General features: G+C 53.6%; 23 protein-coding genes across 23 annotated transcripts; 13 read left to right on the top strand and 10 right to left on the bottom strand.

Annotated features, from left to right (window-relative positions):
* Window positions 1-116: 116 nt before the first annotated feature.
* On the top strand, window positions 117-1,074 carry OGAPHI_003029 (uncharacterized protein; the record flags this gene model as incomplete). Its single annotated transcript, XM_046203964.1, has 2 exons — window positions 117-231; window positions 530-1,074. 2 exons carry the CDS (start codon window positions 117-119, stop codon window positions 1,072-1,074), a joined length of 660 nt encoding a protein of 219 aa, XP_046062192.1.
* On the bottom strand, window positions 1,069-1,473 carry OGAPHI_003028 (uncharacterized protein; the record flags this gene model as incomplete). The annotated part of the gene is made up of 1 exon (XM_046203963.1): window positions 1,069-1,473. The coding sequence occupies one exon, from the start codon at window positions 1,471-1,473 to the stop codon at window positions 1,069-1,071; it is 405 nt and encodes a 134-aa protein (XP_046062191.1).
* A 62-nt stretch (window positions 1,474-1,535) lies between these two features.
* On the top strand, window positions 1,536-1,814 carry OGAPHI_003027 (uncharacterized protein; the record flags this gene model as incomplete). The annotated part of the gene is made up of 1 exon (XM_046203961.1): window positions 1,536-1,814. The coding sequence occupies one exon, from the start codon at window positions 1,536-1,538 to the stop codon at window positions 1,812-1,814; it is 279 nt and encodes a 92-aa protein (XP_046062190.1).
* A 195-nt stretch (window positions 1,815-2,009) lies between these two features.
* On the top strand, window positions 2,010-2,609 carry OGAPHI_003026 (uncharacterized protein; the record flags this gene model as incomplete). The annotated part of the gene is made up of 1 exon (XM_046203960.1): window positions 2,010-2,609. One exon carries the CDS (start codon window positions 2,010-2,012, stop codon window positions 2,607-2,609), a length of 600 nt encoding a protein of 199 aa, XP_046062189.1.
* Window positions 2,610-2,764: 155 nt separating this feature from the next.
* On the top strand, window positions 2,765-6,343 carry OGAPHI_003025 (uncharacterized protein; the record flags this gene model as incomplete). Its single annotated transcript, XM_046203959.1, has 1 exon — window positions 2,765-6,343. One exon carries the CDS (start codon window positions 2,765-2,767, stop codon window positions 6,341-6,343), a length of 3,579 nt encoding a protein of 1,192 aa, XP_046062188.1.
* On the bottom strand, window positions 6,344-8,200 carry OGAPHI_003024 (uncharacterized protein; the record flags this gene model as incomplete). The annotated part of the gene is made up of 1 exon (XM_046203958.1): window positions 6,344-8,200. One exon carries the CDS (start codon window positions 8,198-8,200, stop codon window positions 6,344-6,346), a length of 1,857 nt encoding a protein of 618 aa, XP_046062187.1.
* OGAPHI_003023 (uncharacterized protein) lies at window positions 7,632-8,222 on the top strand (the record flags this gene model as incomplete). Its single annotated transcript, XM_046203957.1, has 1 exon — window positions 7,632-8,222. The coding sequence occupies one exon, from the start codon at window positions 7,632-7,634 to the stop codon at window positions 8,220-8,222; it is 591 nt and encodes a 196-aa protein (XP_046062186.1).
* Window positions 8,223-8,251: 29 nt separating this feature from the next.
* Window positions 8,252-9,053, top strand: OGAPHI_003022 (uncharacterized protein; the record flags this gene model as incomplete). Its single annotated transcript, XM_046203956.1, has 2 exons — window positions 8,252-8,620; window positions 8,811-9,053. 2 exons carry the CDS (start codon window positions 8,252-8,254, stop codon window positions 9,051-9,053), a joined length of 612 nt encoding a protein of 203 aa, XP_046062185.1.
* OGAPHI_003021 (uncharacterized protein) lies at window positions 8,738-10,234 on the bottom strand (the record flags this gene model as incomplete). Its single annotated transcript, XM_046203955.1, has 1 exon — window positions 8,738-10,234. One exon carries the CDS (start codon window positions 10,232-10,234, stop codon window positions 8,738-8,740), a length of 1,497 nt encoding a protein of 498 aa, XP_046062184.1.
* Window positions 10,235-10,726: 492 nt separating this feature from the next.
* On the bottom strand, window positions 10,727-13,636 carry OGAPHI_003018 (uncharacterized protein; the record flags this gene model as incomplete). Its single annotated transcript, XM_046203952.1, has 1 exon — window positions 10,727-13,636. The coding sequence occupies one exon, from the start codon at window positions 13,634-13,636 to the stop codon at window positions 10,727-10,729; it is 2,910 nt and encodes a 969-aa protein (XP_046062181.1).
* Window positions 12,024-12,566, top strand: OGAPHI_003020 (uncharacterized protein; the record flags this gene model as incomplete). The annotated part of the gene is made up of 1 exon (XM_046203954.1): window positions 12,024-12,566. The coding sequence occupies one exon, from the start codon at window positions 12,024-12,026 to the stop codon at window positions 12,564-12,566; it is 543 nt and encodes a 180-aa protein (XP_046062183.1).
* OGAPHI_003019 (uncharacterized protein) lies at window positions 12,609-12,974 on the top strand (the record flags this gene model as incomplete). Its single annotated transcript, XM_046203953.1, has 1 exon — window positions 12,609-12,974. The coding sequence occupies one exon, from the start codon at window positions 12,609-12,611 to the stop codon at window positions 12,972-12,974; it is 366 nt and encodes a 121-aa protein (XP_046062182.1).
* Window positions 13,386-15,489, top strand: OGAPHI_003017 (uncharacterized protein; the record flags this gene model as incomplete). The annotated part of the gene is made up of 4 exons (XM_046203950.1): window positions 13,386-13,555; window positions 14,456-14,663; window positions 14,812-14,950; window positions 15,068-15,489. 4 exons carry the CDS (start codon window positions 13,386-13,388, stop codon window positions 15,487-15,489), a joined length of 939 nt encoding a protein of 312 aa, XP_046062180.1.
* OGAPHI_003016 (uncharacterized protein) lies at window positions 13,779-17,144 on the bottom strand (the record flags this gene model as incomplete). The annotated part of the gene is made up of 1 exon (XM_046203949.1): window positions 13,779-17,144. The coding sequence occupies one exon, from the start codon at window positions 17,142-17,144 to the stop codon at window positions 13,779-13,781; it is 3,366 nt and encodes a 1,121-aa protein (XP_046062179.1).
* On the top strand, window positions 17,039-17,623 carry OGAPHI_003015 (uncharacterized protein; the record flags this gene model as incomplete). Its single annotated transcript, XM_046203948.1, has 1 exon — window positions 17,039-17,623. One exon carries the CDS (start codon window positions 17,039-17,041, stop codon window positions 17,621-17,623), a length of 585 nt encoding a protein of 194 aa, XP_046062178.1.
* Window positions 17,234-17,641, bottom strand: OGAPHI_003014 (uncharacterized protein; the record flags this gene model as incomplete). The annotated part of the gene is made up of 1 exon (XM_046203947.1): window positions 17,234-17,641. One exon carries the CDS (start codon window positions 17,639-17,641, stop codon window positions 17,234-17,236), a length of 408 nt encoding a protein of 135 aa, XP_046062177.1.
* Window positions 17,642-18,867: 1,226 nt separating this feature from the next.
* On the bottom strand, window positions 18,868-19,179 carry OGAPHI_003013 (uncharacterized protein; the record flags this gene model as incomplete). The annotated part of the gene is made up of 1 exon (XM_046203946.1): window positions 18,868-19,179. One exon carries the CDS (start codon window positions 19,177-19,179, stop codon window positions 18,868-18,870), a length of 312 nt encoding a protein of 103 aa, XP_046062176.1.
* A 2,292-nt stretch (window positions 19,180-21,471) lies between these two features.
* On the top strand, window positions 21,472-23,574 carry OGAPHI_003011 (uncharacterized protein; the record flags this gene model as incomplete). Its single annotated transcript, XM_046203944.1, has 1 exon — window positions 21,472-23,574. One exon carries the CDS (start codon window positions 21,472-21,474, stop codon window positions 23,572-23,574), a length of 2,103 nt encoding a protein of 700 aa, XP_046062174.1.
* Window positions 21,746-22,585, bottom strand: OGAPHI_003012 (uncharacterized protein; the record flags this gene model as incomplete). The annotated part of the gene is made up of 3 exons (XM_046203945.1): window positions 21,746-21,988; window positions 22,111-22,396; window positions 22,476-22,585. 3 exons carry the CDS (start codon window positions 22,583-22,585, stop codon window positions 21,746-21,748), a joined length of 639 nt encoding a protein of 212 aa, XP_046062175.1.
* Window positions 22,668-24,470, bottom strand: OGAPHI_003010 (uncharacterized protein; the record flags this gene model as incomplete). The annotated part of the gene is made up of 2 exons (XM_046203943.1): window positions 22,668-23,319; window positions 24,337-24,470. 2 exons carry the CDS (start codon window positions 24,468-24,470, stop codon window positions 22,668-22,670), a joined length of 786 nt encoding a protein of 261 aa, XP_046062173.1.
* On the top strand, window positions 23,704-24,555 carry OGAPHI_003009 (uncharacterized protein; the record flags this gene model as incomplete). Its single annotated transcript, XM_046203942.1, has 1 exon — window positions 23,704-24,555. One exon carries the CDS (start codon window positions 23,704-23,706, stop codon window positions 24,553-24,555), a length of 852 nt encoding a protein of 283 aa, XP_046062172.1.
* A 2-nt stretch (window positions 24,556-24,557) lies between these two features.
* Window positions 24,558-25,901, bottom strand: OGAPHI_003007 (uncharacterized protein; the record flags this gene model as incomplete). Its single annotated transcript, XM_046203939.1, has 1 exon — window positions 24,558-25,901. The coding sequence occupies one exon, from the start codon at window positions 25,899-25,901 to the stop codon at window positions 24,558-24,560; it is 1,344 nt and encodes a 447-aa protein (XP_046062170.1).
* OGAPHI_003008 (uncharacterized protein) lies at window positions 24,784-25,041 on the top strand (the record flags this gene model as incomplete). Its single annotated transcript, XM_046203941.1, has 1 exon — window positions 24,784-25,041. One exon carries the CDS (start codon window positions 24,784-24,786, stop codon window positions 25,039-25,041), a length of 258 nt encoding a protein of 85 aa, XP_046062171.1.
* Window positions 25,902-26,057: the final 156 nt, after the last annotated feature.

Genomic DNA, 26,057 nt, shown 5'->3' with positions numbered 1-26,057 from the left:
GAATAAGAAGATCGTGCACGAAAATTTTTCCTAGAAAATCATTTGCGGTAGGTGGCGAGATATAAAAGGGGAGGAGGTTCCGTAAAAATTTGTCTTCACCACATACATCAATAAAAATGCAATTCTCTAAAGTCATTGTCGCTCTCGCTGCCGTTGCCTCTGTCCAGGCTGCCAACAACTCTTCCGAGTCCTCTTCCGTCTCCACTGCCGGTGCTGCTGTTAACACCTACGGTTCCGTTGCTCTCGGTGCCGGTCTTGCTGCTGCTTTGGCTCTTTTCTAAGTCTGAAGTCATAAACTATTCGATACATTTGCGCTTCCATTTGCTAGATTCACAACATAATTCCTTGCCGAGTGGAACTGGGCTGCTTTATTTCTGATAGTCCTTATGTATTAATTAATTTATGCTTGGAGGATAATTTACCGTGTAGATCTCTCGGCAATGCCTGGGAAAAACCTTTTGGCGTGCCGGGGGGGTTAATTATTTGTTCCGCTTCCGGTGAGGAAATTTAATTTGCGTCGCGTCGATAGAACGCGTCATGGAAATTGCCCACGAATCCGGCCTGCTTGCCCTGGCTGCTGGCGCGCGGCCTCGCAAAAGGCTCCGTCGCCGCGTCCCGCGTCCAGAGGTGATCTCGCTGCTCAGTTCCGAGGGCAACGACGAGCTCGAGGTGACAAACTCCACAGACAGCGACAACGAGCTCAGTGGGGAAAATCTCGTCCAGGAGGCCGTCCGCCTCAGCAGAGAACAGACTCAGCAGAGCCAGCGCAGTCAGCAGAGCCAGCAGAGCCAGCAGAGCCAACACTCAGTCATTTATAGCCAGCATCTCCAGCAAAGCCAACCAAGCACACACAGCCCCCAGGCCGCCTCCCAATCGCCGCCTCCGCCGCTCGCGGTTTCCCCCACCGTTCCGCAGTCTACACAGGACAACAACAATTCGATTACTTTAAAAACGGCCCTCCCACACCTGGCCAAACCCATAGTGCTACCCCCACAGCCTCGGTACCGCGTGGGACTGTCCAAGCGCGCACGCGTGGACCCGCTGCACTCGTACCTGCACCCCAGACGCTCATAGCTCGTCCTTCGCAGACACAATCTCCACGAGCTCGGTGTCAAACACCAGCGTCGCGTCCGGAGGAATAACCCCACCGGCCCCCCGTTTGCCATAGGCCAGCTCTGGTGGGATGGTCAGTTTCCGCTTCTCCCCAACACACATGTCCATCAAACCCTGGTCCCATCCCTTGATCACCTGGCCAACACCCAAAGTGAACTGCAGCGGCTGCCGGCGGCCCAGCGACGAGTCGAACACCTCGTCCGTCTCGTGCAGTTTTCCCGTGTAGTGCATCTTCACCACGTCGCCTTTGGCCGTGCGCTGCGTGCACTCAGCCTCCGGCACTTTGTGAGTAACGCCGATCTGGACACCGGCCTGCGCCACCACGGCAAGAACTAAAATGGACAACTGCTTGACGTTCATAGTTGATACGAAAAATACCTAAAAGTCGATCGTCCCTTGTTGTTTTTTTTCCGTCTTTGTTTATGTCTACTCCAAATAGTAGCAAAGTGGTGCCTGTGGTGCCTGTGTCCACCACCCCTGAGGCGCAGCCTGCTGGCGACCAGCACGCACATAGCCACCTGCTGCAGCTGAACGACCGCACCAGCCTGCGCAACGCCTACCAATCGCCGTCCGACCACCTCAACGTGTCGCCCATCAGCGAACAGCTGAACCAGTCCGGGAAACAACGGTTTCCTCTGGGTAAGACCAACCCTGTGCACTCGATCCAGTCCCGGCTCAAGGAGCTGTCTGTGGAGAAGTGACACCGCATGTACGTTAATATTGCTGCTACTATGTTCCTTGTAGGTTAGGTCCAGAATAACCCAGCACCAGCCACCTGTGTGTTTGTGTTGTGGCATGCGACATGCTGTAGATGCACACTCACCAGTCTGGTGGTGTGTGCTCCCACCCATCGTGGCTAGAAATCTGCCCCCCACATATTTTTTTTAGTTTCGCGTATGTCGCTATCAAACGAAGACCTGCTCGGGTTGCAGGGCCCTGAGGTGCCCGAGATCCCCAAGAAACGGCGCACAATGCACAAGCTCACCGACGAGCTGCTCCTGGGCCCGCGCGGGCTGCCTGCGCTCCACCGCGCACTCAAAAAGTACAAGTTCCACCACGCCAAGCGACCTGCCCAACGACGCGACAACTACACCAACTCCCACCATTTCGACAACCTCACGCGTTTGCTACACGTCTACCAGGTGTGGGGGCACGACGTGTACCCGCAGTACAAGTTCAAGGACTTCATTCCGGTGCTGAGTCGCGCCATGGGCACGAGCCAGATGAGAACATACAAGCGGGCACTCATGGTGGGGGAACCATTTGAGCCGATCCAGGTTGAGGCACAGACACACGAAACCGACGTGGACATACCCCCACCTACTCCTTCCGAGTCTGCCCCCAAACCTGTTGACGACGATCCGGGTCTGTTCCTGTCGGACGACGAGTTGTACACCCCTGCGGGCAAGCAGCCGTCGGACCAGCCTGCGGCGGCCAACGACGACGAAGACGTGCTCTCCGACGAGATGGAGCTCGCAAGAGAGTTTGGGTTCTGAACAGGCCCAGCTCCGTACTCACCCGTAATTTATAATGTCAGCGTACACCTCTAAAAAATCGTCTTGATTTTGCTTAACCAAACAAGCTTGGCCCCTGGTCTTGGAAACGCGGGCAATTCGGAGACAATATCGGCGAAAGCACGCGCAGTAGAGCCATGAAAGCTAGAAGACGGTATCCGGGCCTTTCGAGCGGCGAGTCCGAGGCCGAAGAGGTGCCCGACGACAAGTCGTTGTCAGACACGAACGAGCGTCGAACGCGGCGCAAACGGTCTGTTCCTGTGGACGACGACAGCGACGAGGACGCCATCCGGACGCACCGCACGCGGGGGCGGTCGGTGAACTACAACGAGGACGCATTGCTGGCGGCCATCGACGACGAGATCGGGCACAACAGCGACGAGTCTGCCGAAGACGAGGGGGGTTCTTCGCGCAAGCGGCGGCGCACGCGGTCGCGCAAGCTGGATGACGAGGAGTTCGACGAGAAGGTGGCCTCGAACAGCGACGACGAGTTCGACGAGGACGAGGTGCTCAGCTCGGACGACTCGCTGCGGCCGCGCAGGCGACGCCAGCCAGGGTTTATCGTCAAGGACGACGAGGACGTGGACGAGGACGAGGAGTTCGACCTCAAGAAGGAGAAGCGGCGTCGCAACGGGCGACTTGCCCGGAGGACACGCGGCCGGCCGCGCAAGGAGGAGGTGGAGGAGTTTGACGACGAGAGCGAGGAGGACGAGAGCCTGACACTGGCCGACGAGCTGAAAGCGCTGCAGGACGACTCGCCGCTCAACTCGCCCGTGCAGCGCAACCTGCGCGAGCGCAAGAACGTCAACTACCAGCTGCCGCCTCCGATCCTGCAACCAGACACCGGGCGCGTCGATCTCATGGAGAGTCCGCGTCGCGGGCGTGCTGGCGGCCGGTTTGGCGGCATTGGAGGGTCTGTGGCCCCCTCCACGCAGATCAGACGGCTTTTCCCGACCGTGGGGCCGTTCGGTGGAGGAGACGTTCACGCTCTGTTCCAGAACGGCGGCGTGCCCGACACGCTGACGGCCATCGGCAACGTCGAGAGCAGCGACTCCGAAGACGACAACGAGTTGTTCAAGCCTACAGACCCAAACAAATTGAACATAGTCACGGTGGACTCAAACGTCCCTGGAAAGAAGAAAAATACATTGGCAGATACAGATCCACTTGGAATAGACACCAACATCGACTTTTCTGTTGTTGGTGGACTGGACAACTACATCAACCAGCTCAAGGAGATGATCACGCTTCCCCTGCTGTACCCGGAGATTTACTCGCGGTTTCACATCACGCCGCCGCGAGGAGTTTTGTTCCATGGTCCGCCTGGTACGGGAAAAACACTCATGGCACGGGCCCTGGCCGCCTCGTGCTCGTCACAGCAGCGAAAGGTGACCTTTTTCATGCGGAAGGGAGCCGACTGTCTGTCCAAATGGGTCGGCGAGGCCGAAAGACACCTGCGGCTGCTTTTCGAAGAGGCCAAGCAGCAGCAGCCGTCGATTATCTTTTTTGACGAGATCGACGGACTCGCGCCGGTTCGGTCGTCCAAACAGGAACAGATCCACGCGTCGATTGTGTCGACGCTGCTGGCGTTGATGGACGGCATGGACAACCGTGGCCAGGTGATTGTGATCGGAGCCACCAACAGACCAGACTCGATCGACCCTGCTTTGCGCAGACCGGGCAGATTCGACAGGGAGTTCTACTTTCCGCTGCCCGACGACAAGGCCAGAGAGGAGATCCTCAAGATCCACATGCGCAAGTGGGACCACCAGCTGGATCCGGGCTTTGTGCACGAGCTGGCCAGGCTCACCAAGGGCTACGGTGGAGCCGATCTCAAGGCCCTTTGTACAGAGAGCGCATTGAACGCGATCCAGAGAGCCTATCCGCAGATCTACCAATCCAACGACAAGCTCAAGATCAACATCAACAAGGTGAAGGTGATTGCGAGCGACTTCACACGCACGTTGGACAAGATTGTGCCGTCCAGCGCGCGGGCCACGTCGCTCAGCTCGAGCCCGTTGCCCGAGGCCATTGCTCCGCTGCTCCAGGCACAGCTGGACACAATTGTGCAGCGCACACGGCAGGTGATTCCGAGCGAGAAGCCCGTCACTCTGCTCGAGGAGAGCCAGTACGTTGATCTGACCTCGTTCGAGCCGGACGGCGGATTCCAGCACCAGCAGCTGCTGTCGAAGCTGAACCAGCTGCGTGTCTTCAAGCCACGGCTGCTGATCACAGGCCACAAGGGCGACGGCCAGGAGTACATTGCGAACGCGGTGTTGCACAGTTTCGAGGGCTTCAACGTGCAAACGCTCGATTTCGCCAAATTGTACACGGACTCGTCGATCTCGCCGGAAAACGTGGTGATCCAGCTGTTCCAGGAACTGAAACGCCACAAGCCCAGCGTGTTGTACGTTCCGTACATTCTGAGTTTCCTCGACGACATCACGTCGTCGCTGCGGTCGACGATATCCGGGCTCGTTCGCACACTGGACCCAAACGACCGGATCTTGGTGATCGGTATGGTTGAGGAGCAGGATCTGTTGGACGACAACTATTACCAGGAATTGGACGCCATTTTCGGGTTCACCCAGCTGGACTCTGTGGAGCTGCACAAACCGTCAGAAGAGCAGAGAAAACGGTTTTTCGAAAACGTTTGGACGTGTTTCCAGCTGACTCCAATCGAGTACAACGAGATTGGTAGCCGTCCAAAACGGAAGCTGAAAGAGCTGCCTAAAATCGAGATTGTCGAGGAGACAAAAGAACCTGTGGACGAGCCACGCAAAGAGGTGGAAATCGCCCGTGCGGACATGCGTCTGAAAAATACGCTCAAGGTGAAACTGTCTGGGCTGATGGAGCTGTTCAAGGCGCGGTACAAGCGGTTTAAAAAACCCATCATCGAGGACTCGTACCTGGTGCATCTGTTCGAGCCGGAGCCAGACCCAGAAGCACCGTACCAGAGACAGGACGACAGGATCTTGGAGGTGGCCACGGGAAAACTGTATTATAATATCGATTTGGACGTGATTGAGGAACGATTGTGGAACGGGTACTATTCAGAGCCACGACAGTTCCTCGGCGACATCGAGATGATTCTGAAGGATGCAAACATGTCTGGCGAGCGCGACCGGATTCTGAAGGCCAACGAGATGTATGCCAACGCCCAGGTCGGCATTGAGGAGATGGAGATCGCGTTTCCCCAGCTCGCTGCCGACTGGAAGGCCGCAAGACAGCGCGAGAAGCGCCGCGAAGCCGAGTACTTGCGGCAGCTGAAAGAAAAAGAGATTGCCGAGGCCGAGGTGGCCGCTGAAGGTCAGAACGATGCAGTGGTGGTCGACGTGCAGCAACAAGCACAGCTCATGAATGGAGGAGATGACCACCCGGTTCCTCCGGAACCCGAGTCTGTATCTGTTGAACCCATTCTTCCTGCAGAGCAGCCTATTAAGGAGGAGCTGCAGAAGGAGGTGCAAGAGGAGCAAAACGAAGATCCTGCGCCTGAGTCTTCAGATGAGGAGTATGAGAGGCCAGAACCACAGACACTCGTGTACTCACCCGTGGACCTGGTCCGCGTGCAGGAGCTGCTACTGCGCCGGTCCGCCAGCATGACGGTGGACCAACTCGTGAGACAGAACTCCAAGATGATCGAGCTTATCTGGGACGAGCGCCACAATCTGGACAAAACAGAGCTTCTACGCCGTCTGGAGGCCACGCTCGCCTGATTACTGCGGCGATGGCTTCTCCTCGACGGTGTTGTCTCTGAAAACGTGGTGTTTTGCGCGCAGTTTCTTGAGTTTCTTGAGCAACTTGATCTTCTTCTTATTTTCCTCCGACTTGACCTTGGTATAGTACATCATGGTGAACGGCAGCAGCGCGTTGGTGATGAGCACCCAGCCGATCAGCACACACACGTTTCGCGGCATGTTGGCCGGCTTGTACGTGTTGAACAAAAGAGTCTTGTACAGATCATATCCATTTTTAATAGGCATCATGTATCCGTATCTGTAGAACTTCGGACTCAAACTGATTGGGTAGTAGGTTGGGGCGATGTTGGACACCATCCAGAAAAACATCCACATTGGAATCAGGTTCGGTTTGACTGCTTGTAGAAAGATGCTGATATTCTCGTTCACTCCGCCGAGCGACGATAGCACCAGGTACGACGATAACCAAAAGATCAAAAACCCAACCTTATGCGGATAAGCGGTGTATATGTCGATTTGGAAAAACACCTGGACCAGAGTGTAACCGAGTCCCAGTATGATGTATGTGATTTGGGACGAGATGAGTCTATAAGCGATAAATGAAGCGTCTTTGAGTTCTGATGCGATTTTGTTGTGGTAAGGCTGGAAGAACGCAAACTGCAGCAGCGACAGCAAGTGCAGGTACACCAGGCCAAACTGCTGGGGTCCAGAAACGATGGGCGCCAGCAGATGGGCTGGAGTGAGGTCTGTCACAGTGAACATTATGGGAGACAGCAGTTTATCCAGGACGGCTAGTTTCTGCGAGTCAGAGAGCTGTGCGGTCAGTTCTGCAGTCATATTCGGTTGCAGCTCTGTAAACGCCTGCTGGAGGTACGCAAAGGCTCTGGTGAAGTACGAGGACTCGGCAACGTAATCACGGCCTGTTTCGTGGATAACTTCCATCAAACCGGTGGTATTAAAGTCCGAGTTTGACTGGAGAGCAGCTAGATAGTCTGACGCTGCTCCGGGCTGAACAACCACGGCTCCCCAGATCTCCTGTCTGTAAACTTTGCGTGCCATGATGGAATGGAGCTGCGAGGTGTCGTTGGAGATGGATTGGTACGGTTTCGGGATCCAGGTACCAATGTTGGGCACACGGTTAGCAGCCTCCACAACGTACTGCGACAAAGTATCCTGTTCGTCCACAATTACCCAGAAATCGAAGTTCTTGAGTCTCGAGGTCCGGTGGTACATGGCTCCCCAGTAGAGACTGTAGATGGCCATGATGACGCCTGTGATGAGGAAGTAGCCCTTGACGAAGTGGAACATGGTCTTGACACGGTCGAACTTGGGGTCGAAGAACCCAATCTTGTTGAGCTGCTGCTTCACCTCGTGGGTGACCTGTTTCTTGATGCTATTGAGCTTTGTGAGGTCGTTGTCGCGCTCTTCGTCGTCGGAGTCTGCGTTGTCGGAGTCTTCGCTGTTGAGAATGGTGGAAATGGCCTCCTCGTTGGCGTCGTCCACGCTGTTGGGCAACATGCCATCCACAAAGAAGGCAGACGTGCCGGGAGCCGTCTGCTGGGTGAATTGTCTGGTGAGTTTGCGGCTGACGGGCTCCAGCGAGGCGTCATCCGAGCCCTGGTGTCTGAACCAGGACGTGACAGTGGATGTGCGTCGTCTGAACCCGCTGGAATGTGCGGGCACATGGTCGCCCGATTTGATGCTTGCTTCAGCCGTGGGTGGAGGAACAGAGGCCACCGAATTGAGCCGCGACTTCCTGCCCGGATGGTACGACCGCACAGAGTTGGTCTCGTGGATCGGGTCGGACGCTATCGACGCCGACGACAGCGACGAGATCGATGCCTCGTCGATCTGGGACAGTCGTAATGGGTCCATAACAAACAAGATAAGAAAATAATAGAAAAAAAATATTTTTATTCCCTCTCTATGTCAAATGTTCTTCACACGGAGCTGCAACAGAAGCTGAGCCAGGCGAGTTTGCGAATAAGCGGCTGGCTGGGCGGCGAGGGCGGCGAGAAGTCCACGGCGAGTGTTTTCGAGCAGTTGCCGGTGATCAAGCCGGGTGCAGGGCTGGACCTGTCAACAGAGAGTTCCAAGATCGGGGACTTTACGTCGGGCAAGAGCGGTCGGAAGGCGAACCCTGCGCAGCGGAACCAGTCGCGATCGTTGCAGGCGCTGGAAAATAGACTCAGGAACGAAAATAGAACAAAGGCACGCAGAAAGGTGGAAAAGCCCAGAAAAGAGACGAAAAAAACCAGCGTTGCCGCGGCCATAGACTCCGACTCGGAGGACGAGGTTGTTCAGCGCAAGAGCAACGGACGGGCCGCCAAAAAGACGACAAAGAGGCCTTTCTGACTATCTTCACAAGTACATAGTTGTTAAATACACCGACAAGAAATAGTAATGACAGTATTAGTGCTCAGCATGGGAGCTGAGTCTTGACTTTTTTTTCGACTCGAGTTCGTCATCAGGATCGGACTCGGAGTTGGAGTCGTACGACCGTTTGTCCCCCTTGGGAGGGTCCAGTTGTTTCAGCTGGGAGTGGGACTCAGCATTGAGGAGGTCGGAGATGGAGGAGTTGCGGCCGACGGTGGACTGGCCGGACTGGGAGTTCATGGCGAAGGCAAGGCTGGAGCTGGGCCCGGCGATGGAGGAGCCCACGGAGGTGCGACTGAAGATCGAGCTGGAGCCCACGGTGGACGCAGAGGAGATGGAGTTGAGGTTGTGATGCAGCTCGAACACTGAGGGACGCATCTGCATAATACGCTGATGCGAGGATGGCGTGTTTATGCGCGGCGCTAAAGGCTGCGAGGGGCTTGGTTTGGAAACAGGAGATGCGAAGCGATGGTGGAGATGGACAGAGGCCTGCGGGACGGGCGAATGAGGGTGCTGCGGCGGCGGCACAAACTCGGTTGGAATCGATCTTGGGAGCCGGGTTTCCTGTTGGGGAAGGGGCTTGGACACATTAGGAAACGATCCAGCGCGTCTCTGCGACAATGGGATATGATGTTGTGCCGCTAGCGGCGGGTATTGCTGGTCGTGATGCGGGAAGTGCTGAAGATGGTGTGCGTTTTGGTACGCGAAAGGTGCCGGAAGAGGGGCCGGTGCTAGCGGGTCCAGAAACACAGAAGGATACCTGTTTCTGGAGGAGGACTGGAACGACACCTCTGTGTTATCGCTGATGTGGCTATTGACCGACAAGTTTCTTGGCTTATGTTCCACGTCCTGCATGGATGGCGGAATTGATTGGCCGGAGTACTCGTAGGCTGTTTGCTGTTGTTGCTGGACGTCTTGCACGGGGACATAAATATGTGGCTGATGATACTCGACCGGCGGGTAGAAATGTTCGTATTGGTGTTGCGGGGGCAGGATCTGGGAAGAAACGTATTCCGTTGCGTTGGGAGGCAGCGATTTCTGTCCGGACGAAGACCGTCGCTTGATGTAGGGCAAGGACGACTCGTCTCCCTTTCTGAAGCGGCCCGAGGAGTGTCTGAACTCCCACACGGGCTGCTGGATTTTGGATGTTTGGTCCGAGTCTGAAAGATTAGGGTTTGTTGGCGGAGTAGGCGTTGGGCTGTTGTCGCAAACTTTGTGGAACCCGTACATGTGTAGTTGACGAACAAAGGAGGCCACGTTGCCGTGTTTGAAATAGCGGGTCAAAGAGTTGGCGAACTCTGCGCCCGGCAACAGGGCAAACGTGGAGTAGTCGTTTTGATAAGTTCGACTCCACCAGATTAGATGCCCCAGCTGCGGGTCGTTCAGCATGGAGTAGAGCTTGGAAACAAACGCAGACACCTTCTGGGACGGCGCTGAATGGTCAGACGGGTCGGCACTGGACGGGGCATTCTGCTGGGGATGAGCATGGAAAGGCGGGAGTGGTGTGTGATGACCGTGCGAATTCTGCGACATTGCTTTTAGAATACACCGAAAGAAGCAGAATTGCTGGGAACAAATGTGAAAACGAAAGGAGCGACGTTCTATCTGTATTTGCTGCTCATCAACCAGGTGTGAAGATAATTAGATAAACACCGGACTTTTTCTTCTTGTTGTTCAATATTTTCCTTGACAATTTTAGACTTGGGACTAACTTTCTTTTTCTTTTCTTTTTACATAAGCTGCCTATATACAACCTTTGTTTCATTTCTGCATACAATGACAATCGTCCATTTTACGCTGTATTCGACATTGGTCAGCCAATTGCGCGGCTCCGGGGACGTGCAATGTGCACGATCTGCGAATGCACGGTGCTAAGACAACCTCCTATCATGCTCGCTTGTTTTGCACCAGTACCTTCTTTACTTGCGCATGTATTAATTGCAAACAGTTGCACCGCCCAAGAGCCGTTGCGAGCATATTTTTTTTTTAGCACCGCCCTTCGGCATTGGTTTTGCATTGTTGCAACTATAATCGGCGAGTATCTCTAAGAACGCTTCGTCCACTAAGCAGGTCGTTCACCTCTATCATCGTGCTCCAGTGAACCTGCTTGCCCTTCCGTTGGTCCAGGTCCGTGTCGTGTTCCCATAGCCGGTCAATGTCCTCGAAAATCACGTTAGAACCGTGGATCCCTATCACCTTGGCATTATCTTGCAGAATAACGTATTTTTTGCCGTGCTTGTAGACAAATTTTAGGTCCGCCTCCGAATGGCCCTTCGAGGTCAAGTTCGAGCCAAACCCTTCCTTCCAGAACGTCTCAATGGCGACCTGAGCAGAGAAGTTGCGTTCCTCAATGTATTGGCACGCCTTTATTGCAAACCGGGCTGCATGACACCGATCCATCGCAGACGGAACTTTTCCCTGCTGAACGTGTCCCGGGATCGCGGTCCGGCTTTCAAACTTGCCATGTCCGCTCTCCTTGATGATCTCCGCAATCAGGTCCGTCGTGTACGTGTCAGAGGCCTTTTCGTTGCGAATAAACATTTTTCCCGACCTGTTGTTGCCCTGGTCTTTCTCGAAATTCTTCTCTAGCAGCTCCAAATCCTCCTGCAGCGATCGCAGCGAGATTTTCTTTTCCGGAGTGTACACTGCAAGTGCCCCGGTCACAAGCCCCGTATACGACGCAATGTAGCCCGAGTTTCCTCCTTGCACCTCAACAACAAAAACACGACGACGGGTGGCTGACGCACTCTGCTTCACTGCATCGCAGTAATTCACAAGCGTGTTCAAACAAGTGTCCGACCCGAGAGAATATTCCGTTCCGGGAACATTGTTGGAAACCGTGGCTGGTAAACAAACCATCGGCATGTGGAAAATCGGGTACTCTTTCTTTGCCCTGTTGAGCTCGTACAGCGACCGGAATGCTTCAAAACCACCAATGATGATCAGTCCTTGGATCTCGTACTTTTGCAAGTAGTATGCCACGGTGCCCATGTCGGTGGATGGCAGTGTTCTGTTGGTCCCGAGCTCTGACCCTCCAATGTTGTGCCACTCTTCAACGTCCATCCAGTCGAGCTTCTTGAGCGCTCCGTGGCGCACCAGCCCAGACCATCCGTTCTGGACCCCGTACGGAGTGTGGCCTCTCGACAGACAGTACAGAGCAGCGGCCCTGGTGGCCGGGTTCAGCGCTGCTGTTGGGGCTCCGACGTGGATGATGGCGATGTTGAGCCGTTTCGAAGCGTCCAGGACCTGCGACCCGTCGTCGTGTTCCGAGATGTCCAAAAAGTTTGCGTAACTCTCCTTGAACGTGGAGTCACGCTGGGCCATGGCCTCGTCGAACTTCTTGGCCGCAATCGACGACGACACGCTCTTGGTCAGCTTCACCGCCTCCATCAGCGGCTTGCGCACAATCTTGCCGTCCAGAATGCCAATCATCGGCGACGGCGTCTCTGGCGTGTTTTCCAGAACAGCCCGCACTGCGTCCACGCCCTGCAACGTGGCAAGCATTCTGTCGAACGCCACGGCCGTGCCTCCACGCTGGACATGGCCCAGCGTCGTGATTCTCGTGTCCAGCCCGATCTCCACCAGACAGTCCTTGACTTGGTTCGACGTGATGGGGTTCAGCTCGTCGTCCAAGGCCCCCTCGGCAACAATCACCGTGGTTTTCCGACGGCCTTTTTCTCTGTGCCGCGAACAAACTCTCTTGAGCTCGTCACGCCATGAGCCGGCCTTGTGCGGCCGTTCAGGAATGAAAATATGGTCCGCTCCGCACGAAATGCCCGCCATCAACGCCAACCATCCGCAGTGCCGGCCCATCACCTCCACCACAAACGCCCGCGAGTGCGAGGCCGCAGTAGAATCAATGTAGTCCACCATCTCGCAGATCCGCTCCAACGAGGAGTATGCGCCGATGGTCGAGTCTGTCAGAGCCATGTCGTTGTCAATCGACCCCACCAGTCCCACAATCGTCAGGTATTGGTACTTGGCCCGCTGCTCGGTAGAAATCTCCCCCGTAGCAACCAGCTCCTCCAGCAAAGACGGCCACTCGCTCCGGAAAAGATCTGCTCCTGTCAAGGAGCCATCTCCTCCACAAACGACCAAGGCGTCAATTCCCTCCACAATCATGTTCTTGGCAGCCTTGAGCCGGCCCCATCTCTCTTTGAACTCCATGCACCGGGCCGTTCCAATAAGAGTACCTCCTAGAGACAGCCAGCCACGAACGTCTTCCCAGTCGAGCTTCTTCAACAACGACCCGCCTTGGACCAGTCCCGAGTAACCCTCGTAACACCCGTACACTTCGCAGTCGTAGTAGATGCCCGCACGAACAACAGCCCGCACGACAGCACACATACCGGGCGAGTCTCCGCCAGAGGTCATGACAGCTATCCGTTTTTTGTCGGTGTTTTGCTTGGCAACGGGGGAAACAGCCGCTGGATTCTCAGCAACAAGATCCTCCACCGTGGACACTTTCTCCTTGGCAACGGCAGATGGGTATTGGGTGAACCCGATTCTGTTCCCCAACGGATCAACCACAAAGAACTCCACTTTGGAGTCGCCCTGCTCGATGGTGTAGTTGTTTTGTTCGCAGATCGCCCGGATCTTGGCCGGGTCCACCGTAAAGAACACGATCTCGCCCGGAACCTCGATGTTGCGGTGAACATCGTGGCTAACAAGACGCAACTTGATCATGGCCCCCTTGTTGAAGGCACCAGAAACGCCGTGGCCCACGGCCCGTGTCAATGGAAACGAACTCAGCCAGCACTCCCGACGAGAGTCGCTGGAAATGCCCACAAGCTCTGATCCAGACGAGTTGGCATCCTTGCTGAACGTCTTGATCACAGACAACCCAAACGACTTGTAGAACTGGATCAGCGAAACATAGTCCTGCGTCTTGGAGGCCGTGAACGAGCTAAAATTGAATGAAGAAATAAACGACATACAACGATTCTTGGTGCACACGCCGTATAAGAACAATCAACGGGTTAGTGTCTTCCTCCTAATCACCTCACTTACTAAAAAATATATGACCCTACAATGACCACACCTGACACCGCCCGTGCAATCATATGATGACGTCGTGTCACTTCTTTTTGAAAAGTCCGAACCCGCGCTTTCTGCGCGGGCTATGTGCCTCGGCGCTGGTTGACGTGAAGGACCGCTCGAGACTTGTGAACGTGAGTGAGTGCGGGATGCGTGGCTGGTCAGAGCTCTTGCGTGGCGGCTGCTCAAAAGACTCGCTCTCGCTCCGGTTCTTGAAAACGGTGTCTGGAGGAAGCGAGCTCGACGACTTGGTTGTGCGCATGTGCGGCCGCAATCGTGCCTCTGCCAGCTTCTCGCTCAGCTCGGTCTCGTCGATCGGCTCCCGCTTGCGGTCGCGTAGTTGCATGATCATCTCCCGACAGTTGATCGCACGTAGCATCAGCTTTATGTCGCTGGCCAGCGCCCCGATCTCCACCAGCACGTCGATGATCACGTCCGGACACGTCTTGCCGTCCGGTCTCAGTAGATCCTTGAGAGTAGGCCATTCCTTCACGTCCAAAGCGTCGTCCTCCGGCTTGGTTTCTGCGTAAAAGTCCTGATCCAGCAGCCCCAGAGTCTCGTTGGTGAAATCCTCCCCGCTGTTGCTGCTGTCCAGACTCTCTGTCATGGACGGCGTGAACGAAGATGCTCTCTTTCTGGAAGTGGATGGTTCTCGTAGATTCACCTCGGAACTCTCCAAACTTCCTGCTCGAGAATACCTGCCAACAGCTCTGGAAGCCCGTTTCAGCAGAACAACGTCCAGCAGGTTGTCGTCCAGAGTGGCGAGATAGTTCGTGAACTGGTCGATCACAGCTATCCCAGTGCCGTCTCCAGGTACTTGCAATTTGCTGCGAGCTTCTTTGGCATTTTCCACCAGCTTGGCTTCTTTCCGTGCAATCACCACAAACAACACCTCGGAAATCAGATCGTACAACAACGGCACGTCGTAGAGCTTGGCTATCATTAAAACCTCCGCACACGTGGGAATCACCTTCCAGTTGCTACCAAGCTGTCCCGTGTACAGAAACTCCGAGAACGCCCGAACGGTGGTCCTAGAGTACGGCAAGCACAGTGTTCTTGGTAGGTAGCGGAAGTCGATCTCTGCTTTTGATTCGTCTGGGAAGTCGACGTCGTCCTCAGAAGTGAGGTTCGACGTGAGGTTCGACGTGTTTGACTCGGAAAGTGGGTCCACGTCCTCGAAATTCGAAACAGAGTATGCTAGACGACTCGTTGGTAGCGACTTGGACGAAAGATGCGGCGGAGTCTCGATCTTGGAGGCGGTCTCTGACTGAGACTGTGCTCGTTCGGGCGGCATTGGCGGCTGTGCAGGCAGATCGTCGACATAAATAGGATTTGGAAGACTATTGAAGTCTGCTTGGTCGATACTGGATGTGGCTGGACAACTTGGCACGCTGGCACGCGGCACCGCAGAGAATGCAGACGAAGACGAAGACGTGGACGCAATGGAACTGCGGTGCATGTTCGAGCTCTTGGAGGTCATGGCCAGTTTCTCAAACCCAAACGACGAGTTCTGTCGAGACGTGGCGGACTCTCGACGAGAAGGGCCCACCGAATCTCTGCGCGATGTTGTTGGCACGTTCAAGGAGCTGCGTCTGGACGCAGGAACGGACCCATACGTAGGTGTTCCTGGACCAGGAGTTGTTCTTCCAGAGTCCTGGAAAGGATATCTGAAAGTTGGAGCTCTCAAGTCGCTACCCTTCTGCAAACGCAGCGAAGGGATGCTTTCTGTTTCGGAGTTGACCGTGCTATGAGGCGTTCCCGGGTACCTATCTTGAAGCAAGTTTCTCTCAGCAAATGCCCTAGCATATGCATCTGTTAAAAGTTTGTCGAAAGTGCGTCCCCATCGTCTTCGACACAGACTGAGCGGGACGGAGATGGAAGTTCCGTCGTCGCAGATGAACTCAAAGTCTGCAAACGACCCTGTTCTCTCAAAAGCGTTCTTACCCAGCGCAACGGCGTACGGTGGGAACACGGACCGGATGGAGTTTGCGATCACCTGCGGAGCCACGTAGTGCGAGTAGGCCGCAAAGCTGGTAGTTTCGTTTTTCAGCTGCGTGGACGAGGACGACGGCTGCGATAAGGAGTGTGAGACCGACGACGATTTGTGGAGCGCCTCGTCCTTGAAAGCGTGCTCAAGCTCAATTCCGTAAGTGTTGGTGAACGGGAGCGAAACCGAAATGAAATGGTCGAAATGCTGAACTGTTGGATAGTCCGAAATATGTTTTGCGCTTCCAAGAAAAATCACCTTGTGGTGTGAGTTCCAGACAAACCCTTTGAAGAAACGGTGAGTATCTGGAGAATGGGTGCAGGAAACCTGCAGTTTTGTCCAGGTCCGCGAAACACGGTTGAATATGTACAGAGAAATTGTCTTTTCTGCGGGACGGAATCCTGTGACAATGAGGTTTTCGCCAAAGTAGCCCAATGTCGGGAACGTGAGCTCGAACGGGATCATCTTACTGATATTTTTGGGAGGGACCTTCTCTGTGATTCCAGTGTCGGGTTTGTCCAGGAAGAACGTGACAAACGGCTCGACTTTTTCGTCTGGCTGGCTTTTGTAGATATACACCGCGGGAATGGTCTGAGACGAGTCCAGCGACTGGGCAGAAACCATGGAATTCGTTGTTGCACGGATCCCTAATGTTGGGACATCAATCTCGTCGTCCTTTGACGCTTCGATCGCATGGTGTCCGATATTTTCTGAATCGTCCGCGAACCTCATCTTAAAGATCAGACGAGGATGCAGTTTTTCAGAAACCAGGTCGTAGATTTGCGACACCTTAATAAGCTTGTCGTCCTCGTCCAGCCCACCAAATATGACGAACCCATGATGGCTTGGTTCCTTGATCACATAGAGTTCCGGAACAAATTCTGTCATATGGTCGTACCGTTTAAGTAGAATGTCATTGTCTGGGGGCAGCAAGCACTTCCAAACCTTTTCAAACTTGTCGTATCGCCAGAAATCGTTGAGCAGCTTCAATTGGTTGTTAGCGTCGAACCTCAAACCGCCAAATATGTAGATGTAATTATCATGGACCACCATAGAATGAAACATTCTTGCCAGAGGTTTTTCCGAGCTTGGGATTGGTTTCCTACGGACCCACTTTCGATCGAGCAAACTAAGCGAAAACAGTTCTGTGGATAGATATTTGTTGTAATCCTGGTGTATTTTGCCGCACTTGGCGTGTTCCTGCACCGCAAGCTCGAATTGAGCTTGTAATTCCTGTCTTTTAAATCCCGCGTCCAAAGGCAAGGGCAGCACCGAGCCACCGTACAAGATGATTCGCGAACGTAAAATCGCAGATGACGAGCCCGAACGCACATCTAATCGATGTGATGCCTCCTCGTCTTCCGTATCGGGCAAATCCACCCGATAACACTTGCTGGAAGACGGGTCAAGAGGTGACATTATCTCCGACTTTTGAGGCCTGTAATAAAAAAAAATATGGGGAAGAATTCGCACTGCGGACGACCCAGACAACAAACAAAAATTATCTCTTAATTTTGTTCAACAACATGCTTCCCTTGTATTTGCTCACGTCTGTGAAAAAGCAGCCGATTTTGGTGGAGTTGAAGTCGGGCGAGACGGTCAACGGACTGCTCGACAACTGTGATTCCTGGATGAATCTCACGCTCATCGACGCCGTCACCGTCGACCAGCATGGTCTCAACTTCGAAAAGGTGCCCGAGGTGTATGTGCGTGGAAGTCAAATCAAATACGTGCGTATGAGCAACGACATAATCGATAGATTCAAGGACCAGAACAGAGGCCAGAACAGATCCCGTCCGATGCAGAAGAAACAGCAAAGAGGTGGAAGAGATGGCAGAGATGGCAGAGACGGTAGAGACGGTAGAGACAGACGCAACGGCAATCACCGCACAAAATAGGCCGTTTCGCCATGCCATATGGTCTTTTCATATGAAAGTCTGAATCATTGTGGTGTTTTTCCTAAAGAGCGCACCGTTCGAAACTAATAAAGTGGCTTATTTAATGTCATCATGATTATCTTTAGCAGTTTGTTTGGTCCCATAGTGTATTTGATCTTTGAGAGAGAACCGGTCTGTGTCTAATTGCCTTGATAGCCTATATGGCCACCACGTACTTAAGACTGATTGTGGGGGCTGCATAGGGTGTCTTGGCTGGGTATCCCCTTCGGTGGGAAAACAATATATAGTCAAGTTCAATAGAACACGTATCGGCCCTTTGTCAGATCCCCTGTTTCCCCACTTTTACTAACGGTTATCTGCGGCCTATTTATCACAAAACAAAATCAACTCGATATTGTGGACCCCAGAAATCTTGTTCTCTTCTTCTTTGGCCATCAATCATCGACCCATGTGCTAATGTCTGAAATGAACCACTAGTTCTTGCCAGCTAATGTCGGTCGAGTTACTCATACTGGATGAAGGTTTCCAAGTGAAGTCCCAATTCAATTTCAATTGAGTCGGTCTATTAGGCCCTCTTCGAAAAGGCCCACTTCACTGGGACTTCAAAATATCGCCCACTATCTCGTTTCTGGGCCCAATTGTTGTCTACCTAGCACCTCCGACACGTTCCAGCCATACAGGTGCTGCTCAAAGGCGCGTAAAGCCTTATTTGGGCTACTACTCGGCAAAAACGCCTTGTTCCTGGTCAATTTTGTCTCATCTTCCAAGTTCCAAAAAAGGTAATTTCGTCAATATTGGGTTTTTAGCCATTCTAACTCCACCATTCGATTCTTCAACTCCTCTAGATCACAGCGCCCATGTCAATGACCTTCTATCTGCTCTTGTTGATGAGTTATTCCACTTTCAAATTGGTCACGTGACCTGCAAAATTTGGCGATACCCCCCCTCCCCCCGCAGAAGTTAGTGCCAAAAAAAATTTGAACAGGTCCCCCCCTCCTCCAAATAAGGACCTGCCTGGCACTAGCTTCCCCCTGTGGGGCCGGCATGGCTGATATTTACCCCCCTAGATAAGTAAAAACCAGTCCGGCCATCCTCCCAGTGGGAGCCTGAAAAAGCCCAATATGCAAAAAAAAGCACGGCGGTGCAATTTGGCTCCCACCAAAAGGCAGATATACCGTCCTAGGAAGACAGTGTACCCCTTTACCCCCACAAGGTTGGCGGCGTCAAGTTCACATCACTCCCCCTCAGTCCGGTCTCAAGGCGTTTGGAAACCAGAGAACCTGTATTCCCAAGACATCCCCGACCTCATCTTCAAGAAGCAACGCCTGCCCCATGTCCTCCGTTACTTGCGCTGGTAGCTCCGTAGGAGACTTGTCTCCACAAGAGTGGCCTTTTGGCAGAGCGGAGCAGGTTTCGCTTCCCATTATAGTAGGCGAGCCACTGAAACGATCGATTTCCCCATCAAATGGTAGCAGCGGCCCCTTCACCTGCAGAGTGATAGACTCGTGAAAATCCAACAACCATTGACCATTTCGCATGATACAAAGGGAGAACATGCAATTCTGGGACACGCTTATCTTCGCCCCGAAGGACTACTGCCACTCAAACCAGAATGCACACTTTGGTCCCACGCTCCATGGAAATGGGGGACTGCTAATCCCCCACTGGCTGAGATCACTCAACAGATCGCTTCCGGTATGTGGTCCCGGGAGATATCTCCTTATCTATCCCTGACTTTCCCAAGTCGAACCTGGGGGAGCAACCCCCCATACCAGGGAAGATCCAAAAACTCGCTAGGCGTTCAACAAGGCCAAGTCTTCCACAAAGACAAGGGAGCGCGTCAGAATCTGAACCCATTTTGGTCTAACCAGTGCATGCCCTAGGTCATCAGCCCGAGGGACAGCCACATGAGCTTTTCAGGGCGCATGTGTGTGCCGTTCGAGAAACTCGAATACAAAGGTGTGAGTGGAGGACCGTTTGGTTCAGATAAAGGAGTCAAGGGATCCGGAAGCCTCATGGTGGGGGAAACCCATCAATCTTTAGTACCCGATTCGAGAAGTGGCTTCAGTCTTCTCCGGGTTGCAGACGAGTAGCACCGCTCTGTCCGCCCACCGCATCCAACACTTTTGATTTCCCTATTGGATTCATCAAGAGACTGGTAAAACGCGGACACCCACCTGTCCTGTGCCAATGGCATCTTGAATTCACCAATGCTTCCACTCGTACGATTAAAAGCTTACGTATGCATTCAACTGATTAGGAAGAACACAGTACCGCTTTGCGGGCAGTCCCCCGGACCCTTCGTTTCAATAGAAAGTACTGACCTCCAGGTACGCAAGCTGTTGGTGGATCGCCGATAGAGCTGAAGTAAGAAATCATCCATGTTGGTCGGCTCTGTTTGTTAATAATACTTCCCCTGACTAAAAGTCTCAACCTCGAGAGCCGGCACCGTTCTTCATATTTGCATACGTGAACTGGTGCTGCCTCCCCCCGAGCCGCCGTCATCCTGGATTGCCGTCCATAATGTCACCGCGACCCCTTTGCCTGAGCTATAGTTGGCATACTAGAGTGTGCACTAACAGACTCGTTCGCCGTGGCCGTCATTAACTGCGTTCACACTTCGCTGAAGGGAAGCTACGAATCAATCCGAAAGAATCAAAGTCGTTCCAGAAATCTCGTACTCCAGCTTGGTGATCCCGACAGAAATGGGAACTGCTATTCCGCACTGACAGCTAACCGCTTCTCAGACCGCTACCAGCATGTGACCCTTCGACACGCTTCCATTGTGTCTTCAGATCTAGGGGAGCAACCCCTCATGCCAGGAGGAGCCCATGACTCCAATAGTCGCTCTTGGACCAAGCCTTCCACGGGGGCTTGAAGAGCAAGTCGGAACCCTGACCGTTTTGACCTAATCTGAGTATACCCTAGGTCATCACCCCGAGGATACGGTGTTATTCGATCGGGGATTTTCTTTTCATACTTCTTCCCGAATACTCAGACGCTGGTGGATGGTCGATTGTCAGAAATTCCGGGATCATGGGACCCGGAAGCCATAGCCATATCATGATGAGGGTGGCTTCATCCCCCACATGTGCAAACATACGGTGCTCCTATTTCAGAGTCGCTTATATCTGCGAGCAGCACAATTACTCACGCCAGTTCCGTATCTGGATCCATTGAGAGATTGGGAAAACGCGGACACCTACCTGTCCTGTGCCAATGACATCTCAAATACACCAGATACCCATTGCCCGTGCAACCAATTCAGATCTCGCCCGTATGATGAGTACGAACGCGCTGCCCCCTTGCGAGGAGCCGCCTGGCCCGTTCCGCCTAATCTTGCGATTAATTGTACTAAACCTCAGAAACCTGAACCGTTGATAGGAATTGCCTTGATAGGGAATGAGCATAGGAACCATTGTGTGCAATTGCTCACGGCTGTCTCCCCTAGTGAAAGAGGAACCCGTTGATGGGGAAGGAATTTTTTTTTTGAGTGGGGATTTACTTAATACCAGGTTAGCGCCAAATCCGATTACGAAGGTCTTATTTCAACGTAAATCCAGAAGTCTTTTGAACTCGGAAAGAGTTTATGCATGGAACACCCAGCAGTTGTAGCAATATTCGAGGATGTGTGGGATCATGCCGAGGCAAAAGCTTTTGTGTGGAACAATCATGATTGGAAGGTTGAACGGTTTACCAAAACTATTGTCCCATAGCCTGGCTGCTTGGCTACAAGCTGCCCCAGATTGCTGGGGCGAGGCATGCGACAACACCCCTGCACCACCAATATATTCCCTCTTGGCTCGATAAAATCGAAATTCTGGCTGTGTACACAAATTAACTAATTCATGTCATATTGGGACAACAACAAAGGTGCCTTGAAAGCCGGAGGCATTGCGGTTTTGAAAGGCGCAGGCCATGCAACTGCCACCGTCAGTAAGTACGGATACCATGCGGGGAAGACTGCCTACAAGAACAATAAGAACCAAAAAGATGGCCAAGCTCAAGACGAGGAGCCTTCTCCACCAGCTCAGATTCCCTCCCAGTACATCCGAGATCCACACTCTTTTGCACCCCCACCTCGTCACAAAGCGATCAATGGACACGCAGAGCCGAACAATTTCACTGCTCCTGCACAGACACAAGCACCTCCACCTGTTTATCAATACCAGCAACCCCAGCAGTATCAGCCTCTAACTGCGGGCCAGCCTCAAAGTACGGCACAACCTCAGGCACAGCCGTACCAGCCTCAGACTTACGGGCAACAGGTTCCGCCTGCGCCGCCAGCACAACCGTACCAGCCATCCGCTTACCAACCACAGCCTTCAGAACAAACTCAAACTTATCCGCAGCAAGGATACCAGCCTACTCCGTACCAACAGCAAACACCATACGAGCAGCAGTCTCCTTACGGTCAGCCTGGATACTTCCAACAACCGGCGCAGACTCAACCTCAATTCAACCAGGCTTCAAATCCCCAGCCATACGGCCAGCCAGCACCACCAGTTCAGCCGGCCCAGCAGTCTCCTTACCAGCAAACCACGCCGTTTGCCCAGATTCAGCAGGGACTTGGTCAAGTTGCCGCTCAACTTCAACAGAGCTACAGCCAGTCTTCCATCCAGTCTCAGCCAACTCTGCAGTCTCAGCCAAGCTATGCTCAGTCTGTTCAGCCACAGCCAAGTTACGGCCAGACAGTGCCTCCAGCACAGCCTACGTACCAGGAGCCAACCAACTACCAGCCAGCTGCCCAGCCTCCGTCTGTTTACCAGCAGTCTGAACGGCCCCCATTCCCATTGCCAGGCCAAAACCAAGCACCACCAACTCCGACACCCGTGGTGAATTACCAGCCTACTCCAGCCCAGGCCCCAGTGACAGCACCAGCATCAGCACCCGGTCCCGCTGCTTTGCCGCCTCGGTCTGTTCCCCAGCCTGTGGCCGTGGCCCCCACTCCTGCTCCAGCATTGGCTCCCGTGGCTGTCCCTACAAGGGACTACGCACAGGCTCCGTCCTCGAACCCGCCACCGTACACGCCAACAGAGAGCACTCAAGAGAGCTCTGATGCACAGTCAGTGACTTCTGCATCGACATTCTCTCCATCAGGAGCGGACCCGGCTGCTGCCAAGAAAAAAAATGGACTGCCACCCGTCGAAGAGCCAAAGTTCAAGCAGTCTTTGATGGAGTTTGACATCACCAAGTACGGGCCTCCACCACCAAAGGCAAAGAGAACAGAGGCCGAGCAGCGAAAGAATGAAAGGGACAGAGATTTCAAAATCAGAATGCAGAAGATGAAGGAGGAATCGCAGCAGAAGGCCAAGATGTCTGCAGTGCAGAAGGCCCAATCCATCTCGTCGCCGTCTGCGTCTTCGCTGGTGTCTCCCGTTGCTACTGGTGGCTCCAAGAATAATGGCATTTCGAGAACCAACTCTGAAACCACAGAGCCACCACGCAAATACGAACTTCCAGACATCAGCAAGATCCAGCCCCCACCTCCAACTGTCAAGCTTGACCAACAGCAGTCACCCCAGCAATTTAATGCCGGACCGCAGAAACCAAGCCTGCCATCGAGAACGAGCACAGAGGTTAAGGAACCACCCAAAAAGTTTGAGTTACCAGATACTTCCAAGATCCAGCCCCCACCAAGACCAGGTAACGGTTCTACTGCAACTTCCTCATTACCGCCTGCAGCTCGCCCACAACTCCCAACGCGGACAGTGCCTACTCAGTCTCCACAACCACATGCCCCTCCACCCCCATCCAAGCCTGGCCATTTATCTTCCAAGCCAAAACCGCCCGTTCCAAAGAAGCTCAGCAACCCCGACCTGGCAGATATCACGGCAGCCAAGAAGAAGCCTCCTGTTCCTACAAAAATCTCTCCATCGGGACCGTCCACCAGTACGAGTCACATCAAGGAGCTGCAGTCGAGGCTGGCTGGCCTACAATTTGAAAAGTGATGTATCACATCCGGGGTGGATTGGTTTTGCAACTGGCCATTGGCACGAAGTGTGGACCAGCCCGCATCTGATTCCAGCCATCTTTGGTGGTATAAAGCCTGTGCTCATGTCACTGTATAGTCAATCAAAATGGAGAAAACTCACCACTGTTCGGACGACCCGAACGAAATCAAGAAATATGCTATTCGTGTCATGAAAATGCTGACAAAGAAAAAGACACGGCCGATGTTGATGTGCTTCCACCGCTGGTGTGCCGAGAACGTTGACCAAGAGTCCGACATCCTTGCTTTCAACAAGATCCACGAAGATAGACAAGATGCTAAAACAGTTTTGGTTTTCAACGACAAGTACATTACTGTTCTGCTACCGTTTATGATGAAGTACTGTCACTACCGGAAAGCGCTGATGAGCGAGTTGGCTGCTCTGAAAGATCTGAACGCCATGGTGGATGGCCATCTAGTTGTTGGGCCCGTCTACACTCCGGACGAGCTCAGGTCGATAGAGTCTGTCTTCAAACTGTACGCACGGTCTGCAAAGCACTCTGCTTCTCCTTTGAAGAAATCGGCACCAGTTGAGCCAGTCACGGAGCCTGTGGCAAAAGCCGTTGCTCCACCGCCTGCTCCAAAGCCGGTGGTTCTTCCTCCTATTCCACAACCCGTGGTTCTACCGCCTGTCGCAAGTGCCACTGCTCCACCGCCTGCTCCAGCGCCTGCTTTGCCGCCTCAGTCTGACGATGTGGAGACCATCTGTGTGCCTGATTACGAGGAAAGTTGCACTTTGCAACCAGAACCGGAACCAGAGACCAAGCGGGAGCCACCTGCTGCCCATCCAGTGGTGGCTCCACCGGCTCCACCGGCTCCAAAGCCACCTATGCGTGCCGTGGACCCTTCGGACATGGTGATCCCCAAGGACGTGTTTGACGACCTGGCCAACAAAATCTGGGGTCTCCAACTGTCTGTCAAGATTATGCAAAATATGTAGTGTTATAATTTATCGTTCCAGCGTTCGATCATTCCCTCCGCCCAGCGGGTGAGCAACACCTCCTCCACCTCATCGCGCGGACGTTCTTTTTCTGGCGCCGGCTTGGGTATCAGTTTGTCCTTGAGCGGACTGTTTTCGAGCTTCATGATTTTTTTCAGCACCAAGCGCAAATACTTGGCGAATACATCTCTGTAGTGTTCGTCTGGGTTCAATACGAGCGAGTCCATCATGATTCCCTGGAACTTGACGAGCTCGTCGTATTGCGACGTTGAAAGACTGTTTTTCTCGTTGATCTTGTTGAACGACTGGTTGAGGATCCGATTAAGAGTCTTTCGAACGTCGGGGTCTTCGTTGGCCGAAGATTTGGGCCGGATCGGCGACAAGGGCACTTTCTGGGGCCGGTCGTGCTTCAATGTTGCGGCCGGCTCCTCCTTCAAGGTGAGGTCAAAAACAGGCTCGCTGTTTTCCACCAAAGTCGGGGTGTAGTAGCGTTTTTCAGTGTTGCCCGTTTCCAGGTCCCATTGGAGCTTTTTTTGGATCAACTTGCGTACCTCTGCCGGATCAACGGCCGCGCCCATCTTGATAAACGGCGTCTGCAACAGCTGTGCTGCGGTCGGCCGTTTTTTCGACTCCTTATTCAGACACTGGCTCACAAACTGCCGAAACTCCTTGGAAAACCCCGAGTCCAGCTGCGGTGGCTCGTCTTCTGCTATGCGGAACAGAACGTCAAACGGATGGTACTGTGACAGCGGGGGTTTGCCGTACGCGAGCTCGATCGCCGTGATTCCCAGCGACCAGATGTCTGCCGAGTAAGTGTACGCCTGGTGGAGAATGATCTCCGGGGCCATCCAGTACGGGGTGCCAACAAACGTGTTTCGCTTGGACATGTTGTTGGAGAGCTGGGTGGCCACGCCAAAGTCGGCGATTTTGACCTCGCCGGTCTCGCTCAGCAACACGTTTGCCGCCTTAAAGTCGCGGTGAATCTTGCCGTTCTCGTGTAGATACACCAGAGCATGGAGTAGCTTGTTCATGATGTATGCGATGGCTTTCTCGCCAAACGGGCCTGCATTGAGCAGTTCTGAGCACGACCCCCCACCCAGATACTCCATGATGATCCACAGCTTGTAACCTTTGAGGAAACAGCCATAATACCGCGTGATGTTGCTATGCTGACAGGTGGAGAGAATCTTTATCTCCTGTTGGATCTCGTTCAACTCGTCGGAACTCTCGAGATCGACCTGTTTGATGGCCACAGGCCGTCCGTTCTGTTTATCCACCGCGCGATAAACCACCCCAAACGCGCCGCGTCCCAATTCTTCGTGCACCTCGAATTGTTCTGCAGACATGGAGAAAAAGCTAGAGATTTGATTTTTTTTCCTGAATTATTTTTCTTAATGCTGCCCCGGTTGGTGCGTCTGGCGCCAGTTCGCACGTTCGGCTCGTTTGCCGCCGCGCGGAACATCGACAGCTTCATTCTCCAGCAATCGCTGACACCCAAAGTG

The sequence above is a fragment of the Ogataea philodendri genome (assembly GCF_020536065.1).
Source record: "Ogataea philodendri strain CBS6075 chromosome Unknown scaffold7, whole genome shotgun sequence".
NCBI classification, from domain to species: domain Eukaryota; kingdom Fungi; phylum Ascomycota; class Pichiomycetes; order Pichiales; family Pichiaceae; genus Ogataea; species Ogataea philodendri.
This window is presented reverse-complemented; position numbering and strand designations above follow the sequence as displayed.